General features: G+C 35.5%; 1 protein-coding gene across 8 annotated transcripts in view; it reads right to left on the bottom strand.

The window, feature by feature from the left end:
* Window positions 1-4,798: 4,798 nt before the first annotated feature.
* The window catches only part of ATPCL (ATP-citrate synthase), a 122,614-nt gene continuing 106,637 nt past the window's right edge, over window positions 4,799-20,775 (bottom strand). For all 8 annotated transcript variants that reach the window (XM_067128324.1, XM_067128348.1, XM_067128329.1 and 5 more), the window contains 7 exons: window positions 13,737-13,838; window positions 13,384-13,492; window positions 12,907-13,103; window positions 12,496-12,639; window positions 11,758-11,954; window positions 11,361-11,437; window positions 4,799-6,325 (listed from right to left, as the gene is read on the bottom strand). In XM_067128324.1, coding sequence (XP_066984425.1) covers window positions 6,231-6,325; window positions 11,361-11,437; window positions 11,758-11,954; window positions 12,496-12,639; window positions 12,907-13,103; window positions 13,384-13,492; window positions 13,737-13,838 — 921 coding nt within the window. In that variant the 3' untranslated portion in view covers window positions 4,799-6,230. The remainder of the gene's footprint in view (window positions 6,326-11,360; window positions 11,438-11,757; window positions 11,955-12,495; window positions 12,640-12,906; window positions 13,104-13,383; window positions 13,493-13,736; window positions 13,839-20,775) is intronic.

Genomic DNA, 20,775 nt, shown 5'->3' with positions numbered 1-20,775 from the left:
AGAAATGGCAGTTTCTTATAGTATTTTGGATGCTTATTAACAATTTAATGTTAATTTTTGGCGGTCGGCTGTAATTAACTTACAATTTACCTTTGAACTCTATCCTACGGTCAGGGGGACCCCGATGGGAATCCGGGGTTTCCATACGCGATCTTTTACGAGACAGAGCACCGGTACGTCTGTTTCGAACGGTTCATATCCCGTCTGGTAAGTGCAATAACTTGTTAACGTATGGGTAACTCACCCCCCCTGGACCAGTACTAAACACGGCCAAGGGACATTCCATTTGGCCGACAACAAACAAATGCACCGCCAGTGTCAGAACCCCAAAAAGTGTTGAAAAACCAGTTTCCAAGGTACTGCACTTGCCGGACTTGTGAAGATCGCGTTAGGAAACCCCTTGTTGGATGTACTTCAGGGGACAATTACAGGTTAATTAGCGCCGACCGCCAAAAAATAACGTTGAATTGTAAATAAGCAACCAGAATACTATAAGAAACTGCCATTTCTCGCTAAATACCCGCGGTGTCTCTAATAAATCAGTATAACGCCTACGTCTCTCTGATGAGCTAAATATCTTTGCGGGTTTTGTAAAAATTGAATGGCTAACAACCTAAATAAGATTTACGAATATGAAACCTCTCTTTCTCTCTCGAAGTCAAACAATTCTAATATAATACGACAATAAACGTGCCATAGCCAATTGTATATGCCTATCCCACTAAAACAAAGCAAAATATAAATGGCATACATAAATTTACGTTAACTAACTCCTAGCAGAGGAAATTTGTCTTCTAGGCCAAAACAGCTGTTTTTTATGTGCTCTAGTCTGCGTTTTATGAAATAACGCTCGTCTGAACGCTACTCCCTAGCAATTAAATGCTAACTTTGTAAGCATGTGCCCTATCTAAAGTTGTAGCATGCAAGAACATCCTTATAATGTTGCATCACGTAAAATGCCTAGCTCGGCGAAATTCTGAAATTTTCTCTCGCTGAAATCGCGTAGGGTTTGGGCTCAAAAAATCTCGCTCTGGCTTTACCTCCCGAACGCTGGCTAAATCAGGCTTGTCCTTTGTTTATTTGAACACATGCTTGACTGAAATTGACTAACTTTCCTAAATTGCGCAGTGAAACGGATTTTACGTTACAAGTCAAAATATAGCAGGCATTAATTGTAAAAACAATGCTTTAACCACTGTAATGCGAGATCTTTAAAATTCCTATAGCTACGACGCGGTAAGGTTTGCTAACCTGCCTGGCACAAATTTTAAGAGGCCTCTAGCTCGTGCATCGGATCCTCAGCTTATTTTTTATGCTTTTAATTTACGTATTTTTACTTGGGGAATTTCTATGTTAATCTAATTACTTAATCTTTATCAAGGTTGCTAGTGTTAGCTTCTGCTATAATGAAATTACTTTAAGAGGCTCGTTTTTCCAACACCGAAGGATGGGGGGAATTTTACTCTACATTTAATCCCAAGTATAGCCAAACTTCAGCTAATGAATGAAAATTCTAGCAAGGTCGCCAGGCAGTGTTACTTACCAGCCGTGGCCATAAAACAGAATGCTATAAAATGGCTGACAGTAATACAAAAAAAAAAAAAAAACAAGAATGAAAAGAATAGGAATACTAACCTTAACTATATCCCTTCATCAAGTTACTGCAAGGCATAATTATAGGCTACTCAGCTAACAATTAACAACATTTACTTAACGAATAATAACAATAGCTCACAATTTAATTATAACCAGGGTCACACATGCTTAACCAAATAAAGAGGGATATAGAGTCATTTAACGGTTTTGTAAAAGGTGAAATTCCTTTGTTTCATTGCACATGGAGAGCTCCAGTGATGAATGTAAGTGAGCTAAGAGTTGTCCTGTGTCACACACGATAAAGGCATTCCTCTGAAAGGGAGAGGTGTCGAATTAACTACAGTAGCATGAATTACAGCCCTAACTATATATCATCGAGATATCCTAACTCACCACAATATCATGCCTGAACGCTTAAAGATTGTTCTAATCAATCGGGCGGGGACAGGGTGGCACAGCCAGTCAAAAGACACAATGCTATCAATTTTACTTATCTGGAAATTAACTAATCATGCAAACGATGGGTGGCAGTGGCTTGGAAGAGGGTTGACCAGGGAAAAAGGGGGCTACAGAGATGAATGGGTGAGAGAAGTACATGTGGTGAATCATGGGATTTACTTGGAGGGGTTTCATTAAAAAAGTCAAGAAATACTTCAGTAGGAGGAAAAACAGGCTGCCAAAATACTTGAGTTTGTCTTAGGCATACTGTAGGAGTCCAAAGGAACAATCCAGTAAGGTTATCCTGAACTGAGACATGTGGCTGGAACTGAGGTGGTGGTCCATGGTAATGGGCATCCACTCTCAACAATAACCAAAACAGGAGTCAGGGCGAATTCGGGCACCCACGGCTGAACTGTGAGGCCAGAACACCTTAGAGCCTAATATGGCCCCTGTCCCAGGTAGGTTCCTTCCAATCTTTGCAGTGGCTCTCCCTCTCTCGGCTACCTAGGACAACAAGGCATTTTGGCAGCAGAGGGAAAGGATACAGGGTGATACAATAAGAGGATTATGTTATGTCTGCACTATGTTTGCATGGAGGTGGCTACCTTATTAGCAAAGGTTAAGTCCTGCCTGTAAGAAAAAATATATATATATATATATATATATATATATATATATATATATGTATATACATATATATATATATATATATATATATATATATATATATATATATATATATATATATATATATATATATATATATATATATATATATATATATATATATATATATATATATAATATATATATATAATTATATATATATATATATATATATATATATATATATATATATTATATATATATATATATATTATATATATATATAGCTACTATATAGTTCTACCATATATACATACATATATTATATATATATATATAGTTTACGATGGGGTTCCGTTCTTATCGTAACCGAAAATAAACCGGAAAATCGTCGAAAATCATCAAAAATCACAAGAAAACCTTACTTTTAATGCTCTGGGTGCATTGAAAACGACGTAAACTGCATTATTATTGAGTTTTACATCAAAAATACCTTCAAATTATGATTATTCTGCCTTTTGGGGCCAAATTTCTTCCGTCGGATCGGCATTCGACGTGTCGTAACCCGAACATGCGTCAGAAGTCGGGAAATAATTTCTGATGAATATATATTTGAAAAGCGTCGTAACTCGGAACTAAAAGTCGGAACCGTCAGAACCGGGACTGCCTGTATATATATATATATATATATATATATATATATATATATATATATATATATATATATATATATATATATATATATACATATATATACACAGACAGTCCTTGGTTATTGGCAGGGGTTCCGTTCTGGGGGTGATGATAACCGAAAATTGACTAACCGAAAATTGGCAATTTCGCGCTTTCGGGCTTATCAGCGCTGAAAAGTGCCGATTTCAGTTATCGGCGTCTCTGTTAGGTATGTATTGGTGCCGATAAGCGGAAATTGGCGATTTTCGGCACTAGACAAGCGCCATAAAACTGGATCGCCATTAACTGAGCCCCCCCGTTAACTGGGGACTGCCTGTATATATATATATAAAATAATGTATGTATATATATATATAATGAAAAACTCTATTGCAACATAATATAATAGCAGTAGTTGCTACTCTCCCATCTCTTGCAATGGCTGCAGTACCTGTAACTACACCTGGGACATTGACAAGAACAACATTAGAAAAAATATCTTTTAAGTGTCATATAGATTACGTTAATAAAAAAGATTGAATCGAGTGTCTAGAGCATTTGTTTGGTTGCATAAGGCAAGAGAATGGTCCTTATTACCTTCTAAATCCAGTAGACTTCATGGGGGCTATATTACACAGTAAAGGAACAAATAATATAAATAAAGAGATTTCATATGCTAAGAGAGCTGTTTAATGCAATTAATAAACAGGGTTTTTAATAATCTCAGTATCTATTTAAGCAGGTTTAACATCCATTCGTTGAACCTCTAGATGTTCATCAGCTTCCAGAGAGTTGGAAGAGAGATGCACAGTTGGCAGAAGGGTTTCCTAATAATCAATATCATTTTTTTGTTAGTAATCTTTAGCAACATGTTTAGCCTCAAATATTGTCTACTCCTCAGGGTACACCATACACCAATCACACAACAATTCTGAAGGTTTCTCTAACTTTTAAGCCCAGCTTAAAATATTATGATCCGGATTCCACAATAAGCTGTAGGTCCCGTTGCTAAGTAACCAACTGGTTCTTAGCCACGTAAAATAAGTAATCATTATTTGTAGATACTTAATTGAGTTTCAACTAAGCCCAGCTTAAAAAATTTGATCCTTGTAATCATTATTTGCCTAATTTGTTGCCATTTGCCATTTCTGTGACCCAAGACTCATACTTGCCTCTTCATATGTCGGTGGTGCTTTGATTACACTACAGCAAGGTCTATGTAAAACACTTATTAGGTTATGAAACATCACAACTTGTTTAAAATTATTTCCATGAAGACCAAACCTTATATAGCATACTATCATGATCAGGGCTCATGCAAAACCTATGGCTTGTTTGTTAAGATTTTTAAATTTTTGGGATTTCATCTTAAGGGTAATCTTTGGAATGAGTATACATTATTCTATTTTAGATTCACACACAAAACAGCTTAAGCTACTAAAATTCAGCAAAGACTTTGGGGTAAGTGAAATGAAACAAAATATCCCTAAAAAACTAAATCACTTTATTTCCACTTGAACTTACACACATACTTATACAGTATGAAAATCAGGATAACTAGGATAAATAAATGTCTCTTCCCAAAAACAATGTGTGTAACAAACAAATTCTTACACAACCTTGATATGCTAACTGATTATGGAATGTATTAAAATGGATTAAAAAGAGGAGTATCATGTGATCTTACAGTATTGTTTGGACAGGTCTTCAAATGAGAAGGTCACCAAGTGAGTATTTATGTATTCATAATTACTACATAAGCTACTTTGCAGAATATACTTGATATTCGATGACTAGGTTTGATAAAATCATACTGATATATAAATTTTCCTAAAGCACTGACTGGAGGGACTGAGTGCAAATATCTAACTAATAAGTGCATTACACTTATACCCACAAACCCAAGTAGGATAAGATGAAATTTTGGCTTTGTGATATCATGAAATCTGTAGCAGCTCTGCTTTCTGTTGTGAAAAGGCAGTGTGTACAGTACAAGAAATTTATCTCCAACATTCCAAGCACCTATATCAAATGCTGTCAAGGCATCTGAAAATACTTTATGGTAAATGATAAATATAAGGCAGCAAAAAGTTTACTACATCAAGGACAACAATTAATGCTGCCCACAAAACCAGATGTCTATGAGAAGATAATGCATATTTGGAGGACATTTTTCATGATATCCTTAAAACACAGCACCACAAAAATATAGTTAATTATCCTGCAAGGATGAAAATAGGTTTGCCACAAAAATACAGTTTACTATTCAGCTTTGACTATAATTTTAACTATCTGACATAGTAATAACTTTGCATCACAGACTATAATGATATTGTCTACTCCTCAGGTTATGCCATACACCAATCTCACAGCAATTCTGAAGGATTCTCTAACTTTCAAGCCCAGCTTAAAATACTTTTCAAAATTATTAATACAGTAATGGCACATGGTCAGTACACTATACCATGCTATAAAACATTTTGGGAAGCTAGTTGCAAAAATAATTACGCAGTAAAATGTAACAATAAAATCATGTTAAAATTAGCTACCCTGAAACAAAGTAAATAAGGCCTAAATGAGCCAACGAGCTGTGACTTAGCAGGCACATCTCCGAAGATAAGGGGTATCACTGAAATATAAAACTTGATATACTAACCTTTCCCAAATGAAACCAGTGAAACAGTACACTTAAGACTGATTTGTGCTAAAAAAAAAAACAATATTAAAGATTAAAACAAATTTAAGAAATAAAATACGCAACAAATGCAACTCATGATTTATGCATTGTTAAATTAATTTCACCTATGATAAATTTTTCCGTACAATATTTCTTGTGCCACATACAACGACTATACAACAATCATATCTCGGTTGGTTCATGATGGCTTTATGCCAAGATGAAAGGTGCTAAACTTCTAAGATGAATAATGCTCTGGCATAACATAGGAGATGTCATCCCAGGGGTGACGGTAAAGACCTTGTTTGAGGCGTTTCTGGTCCAAATAATGGCCTGTTGAAGAAAAAAAAAAATCATATGACAGTCTTATGGGATGGGCCACAAAGACGTGGATTTGACTAGAAATTTCCTACACAGTCTATAGAATCGTCATGTATGATAAATGCTAATAATAAATAAAGAAAAACAAGTGGAAACTGCACAAGAATACTGAACATATACATCAACCATTTTAATAAATATGGCAATTTTATTCACAATTGATAAACTTCATGGCTGCAGCCTACCACAGATAATTTACTACCTAAAATCAATATCTCCGCTGACCTAAGAAGTGAATTAATACTTGGTAATTAATTAACTGAGGTGGGTAGTAACCAACAGTGTACATTTATAGATCTACACATGTAAGTTTATTTTAAAAATTATAACATTTATAATAGAATACAGTACAACAAGTTGTAGCCATGGCTGAATATGGGCCCATGTGCATGACAGTGAGAGATACCCTTGCAAATTTGCTTTAGAGTTTACTTTTATTGTTCTACCCTTGTTCCTTCTTTATTTTTAGGTGTTATAATCCCTTCAAATTAAACTTCCACTGCTTGATATTGGTGTGCAGGTAAATCTTCGAGAGAGGTGAAAGATTTGCCACCTACATTAATAATGAGGCAACATAAAATTAGGAAGTTGTCTCTAGATTAAGAACAACTGTCACCTGCCAACCTTGAACTTTCAGCCCTGAGATCACAACAACAAGATGAAGAGAAGCCCAGCCTATATGCTGTCTTAGGGGTTTTACTCAACTGACCAATGAAGCATCTAAATCTACCACAGACTTGCCCGTCTGAATTTTGGTTTACAATACTGTATGACCAATGAAAGTCCTATTCTCTTCTCCTTAGGCCATCCTTCAAGTATCCTTGGATACACATAGATGGAAATAACTTATGAAGGGGACATTAGATAACCAGAGAGAACAAGAAGACATCACAGGATGTTTGGGTTGAAACAACAAAGGAGGGGTGAACAATAGTTATTCTGAAACAATGCAGATGTACTAAGACCCACTGGAATACTCTTTCCACTGAATCTGACTTATCTCTATGCTACCACCAGTCTTGAGAAGCCTACACTATGGCACATGCTGAACTGACATAGTCAGGGACCAAGACATAGAAAGGGAAGTAAAAGAGAGAGAGCTGTAGGTTCAGAAAAGGTGAACTACTACAATAACTTACATTTAATGTAAAAGAAGTAAATACTGTTATGATGAAACTTTGTCAGAATTGTTATCAGAGTTGAAGTAGTCCCCTGTTGTTAAAAATCTTTTCTTTAAATGATCATCATTTGTGAGGACCAATGTAATTATTCTCATTGCTGCATTAGTTTTTCATTAGAGATTGATTAGTCTTGGTAAATGCTCATAATAGTAGTATTTGTTATCAAAGCCATTGAAATTGGTCCTTTATCAAGACAGTATTTGTTTTAAATCTTGAATATTGCTGTATCAGCAAAATTTATGAGAGCATTTCTCTCTGTACCAGTGTAATGCTGAGAGTAAGCACTTGTTGGAGAAAATCATATATATGTGTAATATCACATTGCAACAACAGTTGCTCATCTTTGTGACACTGTTGAAGTGTTAAACTCTGGTGGATTGCATTGCTGCTGTGCAGAATTGTAGCAAGAGGTAGAACCAAACATCCTACTAACTCAGACGGAGTCCCCCCCCCCCTGTTAAGTGTTAAGGTTAAGAATGAGATCTGTCTGTGAGTTAGAATAAGTGATATACTTCTATGCCCTGCTTAGGTTAAGGGATCTGCTTGAGGTGAATGATGCATGTTTGAACTGACTTTTTAAATTCTGGACACACATGATGAACTGATTAGGAATTGTAGTCATGGCTGCCTTGAAGCTGACTTTTTGAAATTAATAAAGTAAACACATTTATAGTTACAACACTGCAAGAAGTAACAAAATTTTGCAGTAACTCTTTGATGCTGTGAAAGTCTTTTGTATAAGACATTTTATTTTTCATTTACAATAAAATCACCACTAACACATTGGTCAAATGAAGTTACAGTTAGGAATTGTCATATTCTTGTGAAAGCATACAAAGTTTACCGAGTTATAATGGAATTCATTCTCTGTGTTATTTGAAGTCAAGCCTATCCCTGGGGCAGACTTTAATAATTCAATTTCAAGTTATTCTATGGGAAACTGAAGTAAATTTAACTCCAGTCTTTACCCTTGTATGAGTGAACAGATGTTAACTCTAGAAATTTACTTGTCTTTGTGGTTTATTGCTAAATCTTTATGTGTAACATTTTCAATGAGAGTTACCAATGTTTGTCACTGTTTATCTCTTATTTATTTACATTCTCTTTTTTTTGTGAACATTTCTTGTGTATTTCTTGACAGTTATTTTTGTGGATGAATCATTTGTATGTGTTGTTATTTTATATAAATAAAATTGTAGAAAACAGCATTGTTATTGAAAGTCCTTCATTGGTCCATAAGAGTTAAGTAGCTTACACCACAACGCTAAGCTTATTGAAGGAAAGAAAATAATGACCATTAATATACAGTGTTTGTGATTCTCCTCATCGCATCATGAAATAGTGTACACCCTGGAAATTCCATCTTCAAGGAAATCAAAAGATCTTCCTACGAGAGAGAGAAAGAAATGGTTCACAGGTTTTGTTGTGATCTGGTAAATATTGTGGTGCCCATTGCAGGCATATTAAATTGATTATTGAATTGGCTCATCTTAATTATGCAAGAGTTGGGGGAGGTGCAACCTTGGACACTTGCGAACAGCCTACGTGCATAAGAGAGATAAGTCTTTGCTTCAGACACTCTCCATCTAATAATTTAGCATGCTGGACCAACATCCCACTGAACCATTACATTCTACTGTATGTATGTATGTATGTATATATATATATATATATATATATATATATATATATATATATATATATATATATATATATATATATATATATATATATATATATATATATATATATATATATAGTAAACCCCATATTCACGTTCTCAAGATTTGCGGATTTCTCTGTGGAACGTATCTACCCATTATTCGTGGAAAATTCGCCCATTCGCAGTATTTTTCACTGAGAAATATTCACTAATTACTGTATTTTCATATTTTCATGACTAAAGGCACTTTTTGTGATAAAACTATTAAAATACTCAGGTATAAGTATTTTTTGAGGGTTTTTCTTGTGTTTAAACTCTCAAAATAGGCAATTCTAAGCATTTGTAGAGGGTTTTAAGTATTCACGGATTTTAACTATTTGCGGGGGGGTACGCATCCCCTGTGAATACGGGGGGTTTACTGTATATATATATACATATATATATATATATATATATATATATATATATATATATATATATATATATATATATATATATATATATATATATATATATATATATATATATATATATATATATATATATATATATATATATATATATATATATATATATCCCGAACTTACACGAGGTTAGGTTCCAGAACCCCTCTCTCACGCAAGGTGAATTTTCGTGTAAGTTTGGCACGGTCTCTAAAAATTATAATAAATGTCTATTTCTAAAGTTTAAACACTAAATATGACCCTAATCATGCTCCCAAATTATAAAGTTAACTTTTAAATGAAACTAAAGTTACTGTAATTTCATTTAAAAGTTAGCTTAATACATTACCCTTAAAAAATAAAGAAATAAATGGTTGACATAAAAATAGAGTTGGAAGAAAATTTCTGTCTCTCTCCCCTTCAGACCGATCTAATTTTGGAAGTCTTCTCAACCTCTTTTTAATAACTTCATTCTATGTCTCTTTCTCTTTGTTCTGAAATGCTTTTTCATGAACAAACAGTGTTTTTTATTTTGACAAATACAACTCGTAGTTATTATGTCTCTATGTTTTAGAACGTATTTGCCACACTAGAGCATTCATACTTCATAGACAGTACAGGTAAAATTAGATCAATTTAAACTATCTACTGTACTGGTAAAGACATACATAGAAATAATAAGTTGTAAAAATGTGAGAGCTAACTATGAGAGAGAGAGAGAGAGAGAGAGAGAGAGGTTGAGAGAGAGAGAGAGTGAGAGAGAATTATTTATCAATTATTACAGAGACTGAAATTAAGAATATTACGGAGACTGAAAGAATAACAGAGAGAGAGAGAGATTGTCTTTACTTGAAATATCAAGTTGAATTATTTATGAATTAACGGAGAGAGAGAGAGAGAGAGAGAGAGAGAGAGAGAGAGAGAGAGAGAGAGAGAGAGAGAGAGAGAGAGAGAGAGAGAGAGAGAGATTATTCTTACGTTAGATATCAAAAGATAGAAATTCAGTATTAAACTAACTTTTAAATGAAATTAAAGTTATTATAATTTTATTTAAAAGTTAGCTTAATATATTACAGTATTGTATAACTTATGGAGTAATAATTTATTGTACAATATTTTTTTGGTTTGTAACTTGAATGGCTTCTATAGCGCTTCCAGAGCTGCTAAATATCACAAAATTATTACATGAGGTTTCTTCAATTATTTTTATGGCTGATGCCATAGTTTTAGGAGGGACCTCTCTATAGTACCTGAGGGACTTCTTTATAGCTACACCAGTCAGAAATGATACGTATTGAAATGATATTAAAGTGATATTGCAATGATATTAAAATATTAAAGTGATATTGAAATATTAACATGATATTAAAGTGTTTTAGGATGGATGTTTAGGGTATATTTGGTGTCTGAACTATTAAAATAGGCAGTTATAAGTGTTTTGAGAGGGGGGGTTAAGTATTCAGGGGTTGTTGTCCCTATCCCCTGCGAATACCAGGGGTCAACTTACCACAGTCCGTTATCTCGGTGCTCTGCTGTATATATACTGTAGTGAAATTAAAAGGAAACCATTTCTCCCATACCCTATATTTTTCAAACAAAACAGGTCTGAAGAACTGATTTCACAAAGTATAAAGATCTTAGAAAATTGTCTAAAAAACAGAATCTTGAAACTGTCAGGCAGTTCAACATTTTGTGCTTACCAATAAAGCCCATTGATCGACCAAGAACGAAGAGACCATTTATAGTGCCAATGTTGATATATTCTTCAGCCTCTTCTCTGTAAAGAGATGAATACAATTAAACTGCCTAAATATTATCACTACAAAGATATTGTTCCAATCAGGTACAAAATATGTTTATGTAAACAAAGCAAAATACAACATACACAAGGAGATAAATCATGATTATAAAACAAGGTAGGTGTATACCAAAAAGCATTATCCAGGTAATAAAAATGCTTCATAATCATACCGGATAATGTATCTTAAAGATTCTTTATGCAACAATAAACTCAGTGCAATTACCTGAAGAATAAATTAATATAGTACTGTAATGGTTTCTAGAGCAAAATGTAAAACTAAAATTACTGCTACTTACGGAGTAAAAGATCCCGAGTGTCTTAGAAGATCTACAAAAGCTACACCAATTACACCATCAACATTGAGAATCAAGTTGGGTTTTTTACTTGTGGTAATCTTCTCCACTTGCAAGGCATAATCCAATAATGGTGTTGATGGGAAATTACTCTTCACGTAATTCTTGACGATTTCTACTCGTTTGTCTGGGTTATTTAACTGTTAAAAATAAAGCTGTATTGAAAATACAATAATTCATGGTGCAATCCAAAATTCTACATCAGTTCATCATAGCTTAAATCATTTCAGTCTCATACTTTCTTCACAATGAAATATGTAAAAGCAAAATATTTCTGTAAAACTATCTAAACTGTCCATCAAAGCAATGCTCATATCTAAAATACTGATCCTGACCTAAAACAGCAGGTTATATTGAAAAACCACTTCTTGACTTATAACTATTTTGTTTAAATCTAAATTTCATTTGAGAGACCTTGACATCCATTTACATAAACAGTGTTTGTTGAAACCAAAAGTTCTCGTAGTTTTTACATAATTTTACAATGGTTGGATTTTATTGCCCTCAAAAACAATGCCATTACATCCTATTACTGTTACCTTTCATTCCCCTAGTTATCCAAGTTATCTAATCACATAATACTGTCAACTGTTATGCACCAAATACAAATTATGAATTGAAAATTTTATGGAACAGTACTCATACCCCAAAATTCAGCTCAGATCCTATTGTTCTACTTACTGATTTAACTCTATGTCCAATGCCCATGATAAGCTGACCCTTCTTACGCATATCATTGACAAATTCCATAGGCAGCATGCTCTTGTCGAAGGCTTCACTAAACTGCCGTGCGGCCCCATCTAAAGCACCACCAAAACGATCACCCTGGAGGTTAAAGGTTTTAGAGTGGAAGTTATCATGATTTTTTTACTCTGTGTTGCATTTAGAATTATCACCAAAAACCAAATGGAATGTTGCCAAAAAATGAAACTATTCTTCTCTATAGCCTTTGTAAGGTAAAATGACAAATGTTACAAGTGTAATATGCTGTCAGCTCTTACTTAAACACCATCACAAATAATCCTATTACATGCAAAAATAAATCACACAAATCTGTTTTTAATTAAAAACAGACATACAACTGACACTTACAATGGTCAGTAAACCAGATACCAAGGAGGAAACCAGATCTTTCCCTGCTCTTGTGCAAACTATAGTATTGTGTGCACCTGACACAGCTGGACCATGATCAGCAGTAATCATTAGGCACATTTCCAGAAATTTTGTGGCATACTGAGGCAGTCGACGCTGGAACCACAACAGAGACAAAGTTCCTCCAATGCCCAAGCCTATAAAAAAGTACAGATTCATTAGTAAAATATAACAAGAACAGGAAATGCACTCATGACCCTAAAGAGCATTCTGGTGATGAGCTTTCTACAAAATTATACAAACTGAGTGAGGATATCATGGGCAATGGTTTTCTATGGTCACCTTAATTCTGTCTATGAAACAGGTTCCAAGGGGTAATAATGCGTCAAAATATTTCATTCACATATCCATGACATTTAATGTACTATCGTGTTTCCAATACAGAATGTGTAAAAAAAAGCTGGTCATATGCTTTACCTTGTTCCAACACAGCAGATATAGGCATTCCAGCATACAAAAGTTCCTGACCTCTTTCATCACTGATAGATGTCATAAATGATGCTGGCTTTCTAATCAAGCCAAGCTCCTGAAATATGAAAGTCAAATATTACAGTAACTTTTAATTTTTCATATTAAATATGAATGAAATTTCCACAGGGACAAACAAACAGCTCACTATAAAAAAATTACTAACTACAGTCCGTTATGCATTTTCCATTAAAAACAAATTTTATGACTTTTGAAAATTTATCACCAAATATTTGCATTCCAAAAAACCACTGTGCATTAAATTCAAATAGGCACCTCTACACAAAATATACTTTACTTACTCTAGCCCAATTGTAATCCATGGGTACAGTTGGAGGTGGTACCTCTTCTTTTGGGACAATGATCCCCTCATGAAGCAGGTCTTGGTACACTTTATTAATTTCCTGTAAAACAAATATAGTGAGTAGTTCTTACATTACCTTATTAATATGTACAATAAAACTTACAAGTGGTACAGGAAGTTGAGTTCTGCAAACAATCAATACTCTGGAAATACAAAGGAAGCCAGAACATACTTCTGATTCTCATATCTTCAGAGACCCTGTCTTATTCAGTATGTACATTATGATGTGTAAGAGAATTGAAATGTCCCATGAGGAAAGCTGCAGTATCATAGCTTATAATAATGCAGTCTTATTCAGTATGTACATTATGATGTGTAAGAGAATTGAAATGTCCTATGAGGAAAGCTGCAGTATCATAGCTTATAATAATGCAGTAAGTATTTTGCACATGCCTACAACTAAACAACTAAATACTGAAAGTCAAGGACGTTGCACAAATTATTACGGTAGCTATTACAGCATAAAACTGATTAACAAAACACAAAAATAAAAAAAAATTATCTTGAAGGGAACATGTGCGCAAAAAATTTATATTCTATATCTGAGCTCTATCATTATTACCATTTAAAAAAAAGATACAGGTACAGACTAGTTGATAAATATGCTAACAGGCTAACATAAAATATTATGTTGCACATGGTATGGATTACGACTATTGTAAAACTAATATACATGCACTGTAGCTATCTATTTTCAAGAAAATATGTATTTTTGGATAAAACAATAATTATTTGTGTAAAATTAAAAAACTTAAATATGCATTTTGCAGTTATATAGTTTTGGAATATTACATAAACTGAAAGAACTAAATGTCATGTAATGGTAAGCAGCTGTAATAAATAGTACTCTTAAAATAATCAATTTAATTTTCAAATACTACTTCCTGTACTTCCTAAAACCTTGAGAATTAAGTCACTTTAAAAAAAAATCAATAGTACAGTAATGCAAACTTATTTCTTATACAGTAAATGCTCTCTTACTACACAAATACTGTAGTTTTCAAGGCGACTTGGAATCTGAAATGCCCATGATAGGCTACCTGAAAACTATCTTAAACTTGTTATTTACTTAACCTACCCCTATGCACACTTATATTTAGCTTATACTGCAACACAGGTTGACCATCACTAATCCGGCAATCAGTAGTCCGGAACAATCATTAATCCGGCACAAATTTCGGCTACAGTAATTTCTGTTTCCGCACTAATTCTCAAATATCCCAGGTCGCTGCGCTAACTCACTCGCCGGCCGCTTCAATTTGGTGGCGCAGTGTGCTGCCTCAACAAACTCGAGGTGTTTGTAAACCCAGGCATGCTTTTGCTGTTCCATTTTTTACATTTATTATTGTCTTTTGGCCTACGCTATGGTATATTGTATAGGCTACATATACGGTGGCCTAGCCTACATTATACTAAACTCTATTCACATATTAACAGTATTATACAAACATCAACATAACGAATGCGCATCTTTTTCATGGATCTTTTAAAAAGTTATGCTTTACTACATTGCATCCAATTGCGTATATTCTCATACTGCTTTTTTATTATAAATTGCGATCAATGTTTTGTTTTTGGAATCGATAACGCGGTGTTTATTTCTTCACATTTAACTCAGTTCAGAAAGCTTTTCTTGTTTCTAGTAAGCGTAAATGAATAGATACTTTTTTATTTGGGACAAGGATATTTTTCCTTACGCGAAATGTTTTTAAATCGAAATATAACTTAAATACGTTTCGTTGTAAAATTAATTTAGCTATTTTTTTTCGTTAATATGTGACGTTCGCAGGAATCGTGGCTGGCCGTTTTGGGGGCATGTTTGTTTTGTGTAAGAAAAAAATCAAGATTCCGTTCACTATTTTCTTTTGATTTCATCATAATACGAGCTTTACGCATTTATCTTTTATCGGCGTGAAAACAGCAGTAATTTGTATTCTTTCATGCCCAGTAGTTTTGATTAAAATAAATTCTCTCCGGTTTTATTTATGGTCAAGTTTCATCCATGTTGCCGATGCACGATAATCTATAGTCATTAGCAGCTTGAACATTGCTTCCTCAGCTTCAGCTACAAATTGCGGCATAAAGTTACTGCAGCAGTATATTTCCTGCCATGCCGATCTTTTCTCCAAAGCGAATGAGGTTATAATGTGAAAAATATATCAGTCCTATTGTACTGTACTTAACGTCATTTGTAAAATAACTACAGTAAATGTTTAACCGTACGATGGTTGAAATACAAGCATAACAGTTGTTATCCGGGACGATTATTAGCAAAACAACAGTTTCCCGTTCGGTTGTTTATGGCTGTACGCATTTACACAAGAGTATAACGTTACTAACAATACTTTTATAATTCTCTTTTACCTTTTTAACTAGCAGATGGAATAAAGAGATGGAGGAAAAGAAGTTGGTCTCTCTCGCTGCCTGCGCCTGCACGAAATCTAAAAATATTTCCTAAATATTTTCGTATCGGTATTAATTGCTAACCCGATCGTAAACTCGAAATATCATTAGTCGAATTATCGTAACTCGAGCACTACCTGTATTTTATAATTGTCTTTTCTTTATTAACCAACTTGTACTGATTTATGGGATATTTTAATTCTAGGATGAGGTGCTTTGCTACTGGGTTTCGTGTATTCTAGCCTAATAAATGGTTAATCCGGCAAAATGGCTAATCCGGCACCCTCTAGGTCCCAATGATGCCGGATTAGTGATGGCCAACCTGTATAAGCAGAACATTTTAAAAACTAGTGCTTTTCATTTTACTATGTCTTGAATACATGAAAATCAGTGTGAAAAGTTAGCAGACTGAGCTAGCTCAGGTTAGAAGGCATTTATTTACTGCAACTCTAAGATGCATACAACAGTGAAACATTTCAATATACAGTATTCCTCATATACTAAGCATTTTTTTCCTCATGTAATTTTGCTCACAAATGAATGGTTGAGCAAAAACAGATAAAGTTTTCTCAAGTTTATTAACTCTCTTATCATATGCACAAAAGGTCACAAGGTAGTTTTTTTCACACTCAGTAAATGGTATGTGTGCCTGGGGATCACTTGACTCTGGGTCATACTAGAGACCTGGGGGCCCAGCCCCGGATGTGCCATGCTGTGGAAACATTCCCAAGCAGGAATGTGCAAAGATGAAGAAGCACCCACATACTTGACAATCATTCAGGATAAGTAGAAGAGGGTCCAAGTCTATGTCCACATACAGGGGAGAGCATAAGGAGGAGATGAAATCAACAAAAACTATCAAGCAGAGTTGCTTCTCGGTCATGCAACATTTGTAGAAAGGACATGGCTGTGCAACATCTGTGTGGTTGCGCTTCTTCTTCCTTGGAGAGTAAACATTCAGCTAAAGGCATTCAACAAATTGCAGCAATGTCAAAAAGTCATGGCCGTGCAACATTGCTTTGCTGATTGGACATGGCAATGGCAAAGCTTACTTCTGCTCCAGGCCCTCTCTCTTTCCTCCTTGGTCATACAACATGAAGCCAAAGACACGGGAATGCAACATTGCATGGCCATGTATTCTTCTTTCCTTGGAGAGCGTACCTTTGGTTAGACGTCTGGAATACTGTGGCAACATCATTGAAACTGCAACCAAGAACTGTTCCCAAAAGGAGACTTGTAGGGGAAGAGAAAGTACAAGAATGCTAGGAACTCTTGTTCTGGTGCTGAAGATATGCTCGGTCATGCCCTGAAGGACAATGGAAGGAAGAGGAAGAAGACAATCTGGGTGGGAGCTGCATTGATGGCAGATGCATGTCAAGGAGGTACGATCGGGGAAGACACGGCCGTGGCCTACAGCAAAAGATGAAAGTGAAGGCTTGACCTCTACTGTACTTCCAACGTTGAATGTAGGGAGGAAGTGAAGTAGCTCTTGTAGCTACAATATACTGAAATAACACACACACCCGAACCGAAGTCAACTGACTGAGCGCGGCCATTGGCTGTCCCTCCGACAGTGTGTCATCTTCCTTACAGTACTGTGTATCCTCCCTCGGCAGTCACCTACCCAACATTTCTTGAAAGGACAAGGAAGAAGGCAAAGAGACTGCGAAACAGCATATTACGACGAGGGATGCAAAGGCAGCGATGGAAAACTTCAACAAGAATGTCTGTCCTGTGACTTCTCATCATCCAGAACAGGAATAAGAGGAGGGGGAAGGCTGTTCTCCCCCTCCAAGATGGAGCAAGAACTGTAGACAGGAACTGGGACAGGTACAACAACTGGTATTAAGAGACAACTTGCCAGAACTGGTAAACTTCGTCTAAGGGTCCTGCAACATCAACCTCCACTCCCTCCTCGTACCAAGGGAGAAGGGATTCCATGGTCGAAGGCAAGCTGTGGCTCTTGTATGAAGGGTTACGACACCACCACACTATAGCAAGAGAACCCACCCCTGTCTCAAGCCTCTCAAGCTCTACATCTGAAAGACTAAAACATTACGACATTCCAAGTAATTGTGTAGTCGAAATAAAAACCCTGCTTGTTTCAGAGAGAAAACACTGCAGAACAAACACAGAAGAGATGTAAAACAAGGATGTTTGATAAAACGAGGTTGAGAAGGCATCTAAAAATAGAAATGATTGGAGGCAAGAATAAAAGAACAAACACCAAGGCTAAAACAAGAGTTTGGTTTGTGTTATATCAAAGGTAAAACAAGTTAGAGAGACCATCAAAGAGAAAGGCTCATACAGGGTAAAACGAGTTAATAACTACGCAACATAACTGTGTAAGAACAACTATGCAGCAAGAAAGAGCGAATAAAACAGTATATAAACAGAACATATAAGATTGCAGTATTTCCCAAAATATCTCAAAACAATAATTATACTAAAAAACGAAAAGAATTAAGAAGAATTAAGGTGAATGGCAGGCAGCACAAGAGACACGTCTGTCTCAGACTACGGCCGAAAGGAAAATTGAATGTGTACTGACTAGATGGCAGGGCTTCCTCCCCTACTGTCAGTAGCCAACTAACAATAACCACCTTGTTTTTAGTTAAATGGCTGGTTCCAGCTTGCGCTGAAAGTAAAACCCATCTGTAAAGACCGAAAGTTTGTATACGTGTAGGAACAATCATCAAATTACACATTAATATTCTACTGGGGTTGTGCTGTTTATGTCAATGATTTCAAGATACAAGTGCAATAAATTTTTCTGATTCACTGCCAGATTCAAAACCGAGCTGCATAGAATAGTCTGCTCTTCTCATAAACAATCTTCAATTTATGTTAAATAAAAAGCAATTAATTACTCACTATTGTTTTATACATAACAGCCTATTACTATAGTTTTATATAAAAATGTTATTTTCATGATAAAATCACGTTTCATATATACTTACCAAGTACTGTAATTACTTAGCTATAGTTTCCACTCGCTTGGCAGCTTAAATTTTAAAAATCGTAGTAGTACTTCATTAGTTTAGTGTAAGTGACAAGCCCTGCCCACCAATGGGAGTACTTGAAATGACTTAGAAGAAAACTTCATTCTGTTTATGCCGTATGTCCAAAAAAACTTCATTCTGTTTATGCCATATATCCATGAGAAGGGAGGAGGAAGGGCTCCAATCCATAATTACTTGGTAAGTATATATGAAACTTCATTTTATCATGAAAATACCATTTTCATATAAGAAGCTTACCAAATAATTACATAGCTGAATCCCACATTGACAGGAGGTGGGATGCCTGGACATATTCTACTCCAAAACATTAAGTTATGGTAATTACTTTGAAATAGAAAAGCTGCTAGCACTGAAGACAATGCTTGTTGTTTTCTTATTGGTAAGTGAGCTACTGCAGGTAATTACTGCCTCTGGTTGGTGCTCATCTCAACCTGTAGTGGTGTGGTGGATGAGCCGTGGAGCGCCTCTACTTAGGTGGGGGCTTTGCAAAAAAGAATATGTCCAATGGCTAGCAAAGCATCAATAAGTGTCCTTGCCCTGCACACAGTACCACAATAAAAACCACCAGACAACTTTCACCTACACTGAAAACACCACAACCCATCCACTGAGACTGGTGGGTACTCCAGGTACACTGTAGCCCCTGGCTCCCAAAAATTCGACACCCTACTTTAAGATGAAGAGATAGTAGGAGAAAAGAGATTTCTATGCTTCCTTCCCCAATACCATGTCAGCCACTGATAATGGCCCCAAGGTACTGCAATTTTCAAACTGTTTCAACTTCTTTCAAATAGTGAGACATGAAGATCTGTTTGCACTTCAGAATGGAAGTAATTACTTCCATTCTGCAGTTGGCCTGAAAGCTAAAAATGAGGAGACTGACCTGATGTCATGAGCTTTCACTGTAAAAGTAGGCAAAATGTCCTGAAACTGAGAGCGTGACTCAGAAATTAAGTCTCTGATGAAGAAGGACAATGCATTCTTAATTGGAGGGCGAGAAGGGCTCTTGACAGAGCACCAGAGGTTACTGGATGGTCCTCTGATCTTCTCGATCCTGCTAAGGTAATACCTTAAAGATCTAGCAGGACAAAAATCTCTCTCTTCTTCCTCAGAGCAAAGGTATCCGTTAAGGTCTTAACGGAGAAAGAACAGGGCCAGGGCTTGGAAGGGTCCTTGTTCTTGGCTAAAAATCCAAGGGTAAAGAAGCAAACTGTGTCTCCTTGTAAAAAAAATTTACCCTTTATCTATGTCTTGGAACTCGCTAATATGTTAGCAATAGCCAAGGCCACGAGGAAGAGTCTTCTGAGTAAGGTTTCTCTGAGAAGAGGAACAAAGGGGTTGAAATGCGGGACCTGTCAGCCACTTCAACACTATGTCCAGGTTCCAGGAGACTGGATCTTCCTTTCCTGCTTAGGCATATCAAAAGACTTGATGAGATTGTTAAAATTTGAGACTGATGCAAGACTCAGGAACCCTGTGTTCAAACACTGAACTAAACACAGTTTGATACCCCTTAATGGTGGAGGACGAGAGATTCCTAGATCTCCTCAG

This window comes from Macrobrachium rosenbergii, chromosome 3, assembly GCF_040412425.1.
Source record: "Macrobrachium rosenbergii isolate ZJJX-2024 chromosome 3, ASM4041242v1, whole genome shotgun sequence".
Taxonomy (NCBI): domain Eukaryota; kingdom Metazoa; phylum Arthropoda; class Malacostraca; order Decapoda; family Palaemonidae; genus Macrobrachium; species Macrobrachium rosenbergii.
Note: the sequence above shows the minus strand (reverse complement) of the source record. Positions and strands in the feature narration are given on the sequence as shown.